This window comes from Aureococcus anophagefferens, assembly GCF_000186865.1.
Source record: "Aureococcus anophagefferens unplaced genomic scaffold AURANscaffold_20, whole genome shotgun sequence".
NCBI classification, from domain to species: Eukaryota; class Pelagophyceae; order Pelagomonadales; family Pelagomonadaceae; genus Aureococcus; species Aureococcus anophagefferens.
In genome coordinates, this window is record NW_008705580.1 from 651,363 (window position 1) to 657,792 (window position 6,430).

The 6,430-nt window shown below is 55.7% G+C and overlaps 2 protein-coding genes across 2 annotated transcripts in view; one reads left to right on the forward strand and one right to left on the reverse strand.

Annotated features, from left to right (window-relative positions):
* AURANDRAFT_66226 (hypothetical protein) overlaps positions 1–1,476 on the reverse strand; it is a gene marked incomplete at both ends in the record, with an annotated part of 4,182 nt that extends 2,706 nt beyond the window's left edge. Inside the window, 5 exons of the mRNA XM_009041338.1 lie at positions 22–127; positions 289–524; positions 686–748; positions 835–1,005; positions 1,096–1,476. Coding sequence (XP_009039586.1) covers positions 22–127; positions 289–524; positions 686–748; positions 835–1,005; positions 1,096–1,476 — 957 coding nt within the window. The remainder of the gene's footprint in view (positions 1–21; positions 128–288; positions 525–685; positions 749–834; positions 1,006–1,095) is intronic.
* Positions 1,477–2,043: 567 nt separating this feature from the next.
* Positions 2,044–6,430, forward strand: AURANDRAFT_72183 (hypothetical protein; the record flags this gene model as incomplete). The annotated part of the gene is made up of 9 exons (XM_009041323.1): positions 2,044–2,258; positions 2,633–2,732; positions 3,041–3,114; positions 3,162–3,243; positions 3,276–3,724; positions 3,747–4,194; positions 4,266–5,777; positions 5,835–5,864; positions 5,926–6,430. 9 exons carry the CDS (start codon positions 2,044–2,046, stop codon positions 6,103–6,105), a joined length of 3,090 nt encoding a protein of 1,029 aa, XP_009039571.1.

Sequence of the window (6,430 nt, forward strand, 5' to 3'; positions counted from 1 at the left end):
CGTCGACATATCACCACGGACGTCGTTCATGCTGTGGAATATTAGGGGCGATGGCTCGATTGACGTCTTTCGCAGCATGCGGTTTGAGGCATCATAATATAGAAATGCATCCCGAAGCCGGCAGTGCCTATGTTATTGTAGCCAGATGTAATCAGAAAGCTTTTTCCGGTCGCAACTCCGGCCTCAGAACGGGAATCCACGCTTTGGGGCGCACTCAGGATTCACACTTGCAAACCTGTGTGTCTCTGGCTCGCGCCCTACTGTAATATTCTCAGCAGGATTTGGCACCATAAAACTAGCATTCGCAGCGTCGAGACATGCGCGGGTTTGCGCCATCGAAGTCGTAGCTCAAAGCCCGCAGGACCGTGACGGCAACGGCATGTCAAGGAGGCTAGGCCCAGATCGGAGAGAAAATCTTCGTAAAGCTTAATGGTTTGCTCTTCGAAGGTCATCCCATCGATGAAGAGTTTCATTGGGGATGCGTCGTCAATGACCCAATGGCCTTTCCGCACTGCTGACTGAACCTTGGCATGTTTGCCATCATCGATAGTACCCACGAGTCGTCCAGCCTCGCGCCAGTCGTCCCCGACACTAGCTGGTCGATCCTCAAAGGTGCAGCTGCCTATAAAAGCACTTCTTGTCGCAGGCCTGGAGAAAAAGTCTGATTCTAGGACGGCCTAATTACTCTGAAAAGTCCAGTCCCACTCTTCCCGTAGATGTAATTCAGGTGCATGTCCAGGCCACCAACCTGGGTGTGCGTTTGACTTCTTGAGTATGGCTCTAGTTAAAGCATCGCGCCCGCCCCTTCTCAACTTGGCGCTTTATTGTTCTCACGTGTCTGGACTCAGCATTGTTACGGTCGGCGCGATAATCAGCACACCAGCCACTCCAAGCGTTTGAATCGCCACTGCGCCTGGCATCGAGGCCAAAGATGGCTTGCACAGCCCAGCGTTTGAGTGCCCCTACCGCATCAATGCTGAAAACATCACCACCTTTCTTTCCAACCTACCACCGAGGACGGGCATCTTTTTTATAGTCGCAAACTACCCCAGATCAAAATGAGTTCATCAAGGCTGTGATAGCACTGAGGAAGACCTCCACAAATGCACGCGCGAAAACCTTTTCTGGCACCTTCATGCGCACGCCACAAAGGATTATGGCAGTGCATCCGCATCGGTTACCCACCGATGATTCTGACTCCTTCGGCACCTCGCCCCGGACACAGAATGCGGAATGGGACTTCCGACATAGCTTGGGGGAGACCTCCTGACATGAGCACACCTCACGCTGCCACGCCTGACGCTGGACGCGGACCAACAGGCTCTTTGCGAAAGACTTTGCCTCCGTGTACCCGAGCGCATATCCAGATCCCATGTGCAGCTCCCACCCACCGGATGCGAAAATCGTAGAAGTGTTGCGGACATCTTCACGATTGAACCCGGGGCGAGCATCTCTCCCGAAAGAAACTTTCGGCATAGCTGTGAGCTAGAAAGATATCTTCGTCGTATGAAGCCCGAGTGCAGTGCTGAGTATGGCAGCCGCGTAGCCTCCGCGTCACGGGCAACGCGAGTTGCCCATCTTACTTGAGTACGTTCACCCTAGAGCGGCGTCCTCGGGTGCCCTTCACGTCGCGCATCATCGATGGAGAGGTGCATTTTTGGTGAAGGGAGCGGCGTCCTCGGCTGCGAAGGCGGGGTTTCCGTCCTCTGGAGGGACGGTCTGATGGCCGCCACATAAGGTCGATAGTCACCATCTGGACAGGGGACAACGTCTACATTCCGCTCCTTGGGCTATGCTACCCCAACTCGGGACTATGCTAGGGAGAAATACCCCAAACTAGGGTACTAAGGAACGTTGAGGTCACGCAGAGCAGTGACAATTTCGCCGATTCGGGTGTTCCTCAGCCCCAGGAAGCCGTCGCACATCCCCCACGACGCCGCGGATCAAGTGCCGCGTCCGCTGGGCGCCACCTTGTGCACCTTTGCCGACGGGCAGCATTCGGCCGCGTTCCCCGCCAGCGCGATCGAGCCACAGGTTCGTCCGATGCGGCTCTCTGGAACCACCCGCGGTGTTTCCCCGTCGAGGCCAACCCCTGAGCCGGCCCCGAAGCACCGCATCGTGCCGGGGGACTTCCATCGTGCACCCACAGGGAGCGTCGAAGAATTCCGGGACCGAAAATGGGCTGCCCCGGCCCACCGCGTTCTCGAGAACGAGGGCGTGCAAGCCCACTGCGCTGCTCGGCGTTCGGACGGGGTCACGTGCGGACGCGCCGCGCCAATCCGCGCCCAAATCGACTCGACATTGGGCTGAGTACGAGGCCGAGAAGCAAAGCTTCGGCGTCCATGCTCTCCCGAGTGCCGTCCCAATGGGGGGTCTTGCTCCGGCGACGGCGCCCGATGGCCGACGCGTCGGACGCCCGAACCTGCCGTTTTTTGCTAGCGCCCAGGGACGCCGGGTGGCTATACGTGACAAAAACAAGCGCTCGGATTGGGACGAATGGCTAGCCGTTTCGCTGGCTTGAGTACCAGACACGTACGCGCGGGCCGGGAACGGAGACCTCTGAGGCCACTGGCAAGGTTCCGACGCACGGCAGCCCGTTCTGGTGGTCGGAGTGGCCTTCCATGACCCCTAGGCGTAAGCCTGACCGTCGGTGCCCCCATTGGAGGTGGTTCTGGCGTCGACCAAATTCCACCGCGCGGGCCTCGTCTCCGCGGGGCTGCCGCGGCGTACAAGTTCGTGCCAGCGAAGCGCGTCACAGTCGATGGCGTTGGATACGCCCCTTGGTTTTGGGCGCGACGTGGGTGTGACGGCTGGGGTAGGCCATTTACGTCGGGTAAGATGTACCACCCCGCTCCGCACGCAGGGGTGCCGCCGACGCCACCGGCGGAGCAACACCCCCCCTTCGTCCCAAGCTCCTCAGATTCCCAAATTCTTCCCAAGCTACTAGTAGACTCGCTGTACCGCCGGCGCGTGGTAGCAATTGCCACCTTGATCCGGGCGAGCATAGCAAAATTGTATAGCCAATTCGTCGGTAGACCAGGCAGCGATGGAAGCACAGACTAACGCAAAAACGGAAGAAATCGAGGAGAAGAAAGATGATGACAAAGACCTTTCGTGAGCCCTCGTATACGCAGCTTCGTGACACGACAGCCCCAACCTAGGCCTGAGGATCAGATGCTCCTCGAAGGGCTCGAGCTTGCGGTCGAACGTCTTCAGGATGCGCTTTGCAGCGTCTTCCACCTGGTGAATTAATTTAAAATCGTCCCGCCTTATAGTCGGACCCAACTATCGCCAGTGCTGCGTTGAAACACTTGGTCAAGGAAGTGCGGAGTGCGACATCTTCCATGACTTCAGTGCCCAAACCACTTAAATTCCTACGGCCTCACTACGAGACGCTGAAGCACTGTCACTCGACTGGAGATAAGACGTCATCCACCCACAAGCTACTGGCAGATCTATTGGCTGTATTGGCAATGACTATGTCAAAGAGGGGCTCCCGAGAGATACTTCTATTTAAGAAACAGGGCTCAATGCAGGATCTTGGTAGCTGGGGCCACGAATTTGTGCGATCACTTGCCGGAGAGATCGGCGCAGAGTATTCGGCACGCCACCTTGCCGATAAGGTAGGAAACGCTGAGATCGATACACATGATCTTGCAGCACTCGTTGATGAGATTGTTCCGCAATGCCACAGCGCCATGGTCCTCTTTACTGAAATTGTATTGTGCGTCAACTGTTGCTCTCAGGTTCCATCTCCGTCACAATGCGTATGCAGAGGCGGTGGATCTACTAATCGAGACACAGCGGCTCCCTAAGTTACTTGACGACTATCCTTTGGAACCTGGGAAGGCTCTAGTGGATCAGAGCAACTTCCAACGGGTCTGTCTTTACCTTTTACGATGTGGCACATTTATGGCAGATCCAGATGATTTAAAAGAACTACGTCAGTGTGCATTCTGCCTTTACGAGCGACAGGGTGAGTTTTCAGCGGCGCTGGGTGTCGCGCTTCAGATGGGAGACAGCGATGAAAATACCCCGTTTTCGGCCCGCTGTCAGATACTTTTCGATGCGGCTGATAATTTGACGCGCAAGCAAATGGGCTTCTTGCTTGCACGGCATCGAAGCAATTTCGAGTTTGCTGATGACTATGATGTTGATGCAATCATTGGAAACAATCGGCTCCACGGATACTATGTCTCATCCAGAGTCTAGGAAAGTAGGAATTCTTATGCTCACCTTGATTGCGCTGCTCTTGGCTTTGATAGGTGGACTTGGGGCGGGATCTGGACGTATTGGATCCGAAGACACCAGAGGATATCTACAAGAGCCATCTTGGAGACTCGGCATTCTCACGCGGCCCAAGTACGAGCGCACCACACGTGGATTCTGCACGAGCAAATCTCGCATCAACTTTTGTCAACGCGTTTGTAAACGCTGGATTCGGCAACGACCTGCTCATGACGCCCGAGGGTAACGCATGGCTCTATAAAAACAAAGAGCATGGCATGCTATCTGCGGCAGCTTCACTAGGCATGATTATGATGTGGAATGTTGAGGAAGGTCTGACAATGATCGATAAGTTTCTCTACAGTAGCGAGGACAATGTCAAAGCAGGCGCATGCCTCGCCATTGGGATAGTATCCTCTTCCGTGCGTCACGAATCAGATCCGCCTATTGCCTTGCTGCCTGAGCACCTCGAGTCGCCCTCCGCTACCATACGGAGAGCAGCAATCGTCGCACTAGGCCTTGCATACGCAGGTGCGGCACGCGAGGATGTACTTGAGACGCTCGCTCCTGTCCTCTCTGGTTCTGAGATTTTCGTCGAAGCTGCTTTTGCTGCACTTAGTCTAGGTCAAATTTACATCGGTACCTGTGACTCGGAGGTGGTGTCCCTCGTTATCCAGAAATTTATGGAAACCCCTGATGCCAACCTCGATGCCCCCGAGGCCAAGTTCCTCGGCCTCGGCCTCTCCCTTCTATTTTTCGGTCGTGGCGAGAAAGGCGACGCTATGCTCGAGGCCCTCAAGACCATCAGTCATTCCCTAGGAACCTATGCGTCCGTCATGCTCGAAACATGTGCGTATGCTGGCACAGGGAATGTCCTCAAGATCCAAAAAATGCTCCACATCTGTGCCGAACATCATAGCGAATCGCCCAGCGTTACTTCTGAAGTTTCCCTGAACCACCGTGCTAACTCAAGCATGCGCACACCCGATGCTTCCCACACTTTACCGAAGACGCGGGATCTTGCCGGAGCACACCAGTCAGTGGCCGTCATTGGCATTGCCCTTGTCACAGCAGGAGAGGAAGTTGGCGCGGAGATGGCGCTTCGTACCTTTGATCACCTTCTTCACTACGGGGAGCCCACCGTCCGATGTGCTGTTCCGCTTGCCCTCGCACTGCTTCGTATCTCCTGCCCCGACTATGGCATCGTGGACCAAATGAGTCGGCTTACACATGATGCGGATACTCAGGTCTCACTGTGCGCAATTCTCGGTCTTGGGCTGCTCGGTGCTGGCACAAACAATAGTCGCATCGCCGGCCTTCTGCGGCAGCTTGCCGAGCACGCGCGCGAGCCCTCTATGCTCTTTGTCGTGCGCCTCGCACAAGGCCTGCTTCACATGGGCAAGGGTCTACTTACCATATCTCCGTTTCACGCGGACCGAACTCTCATCTCGAAGTCTGCAATGGGTGCTATTCTAATCTTCCTCCACTGCTGCCTAGACATGAAACGAACAATTCTGGACAAGACCCACTATCTTATGCCTGTTTCCAGTGTCTAGGGATGCTATGCGTGGAGGTTCATATCTCTAATTCTTTATTCATCGGCGCAGGTACCATCTCGCCTCAGCGATGATGCCAAGGTTCCTTTTCACAGTAGACGCCAGTCTCAACCTTCTGCCGACATCAGTTCGCGTTGGCCAGGCAGTGGAAACTGTCGGCCAGGCCGGCCGTCCCAAAACCATCACGGGGTTTCAAACTCATACCACTCCCGTGCTCATTGGCGTAAATGACCGCGCTGAGCTCGCCTCTGAAGAGCACCTAGCGAAATCCAACATTCTTGAAGGAATTGTCATTTTAGTCCCGTCCGAGGAGGAGAAATGAGCACTTTCTTGGTAACTGGTCGCTAAAAAAAATGTTCCTGCAGGGTTACAGTGCGCTAGGGACCACTGGTTACCGTGCCCAGGTTGTGATCGTTGCGAAGTTGGCGCCTGCATGGCCCAACAGGCAGGTATCATGGTTCCAATACTGCCCCCAAACGCAGGAAATTCGACGAGCTATGTTTGGGCGCCTCCTGGGCCCGGCACCCGACTAAAGGCCCTAGCCGCCGGCGCAGTGCCCCCGGGGTCGTGGCGCTGGGTCGTGGATACCCTTGGGTCAGCGCCTTGGGTAGCGGCCTTGGGTCCCGTTCGTTGCAAAGGGGGGGGGG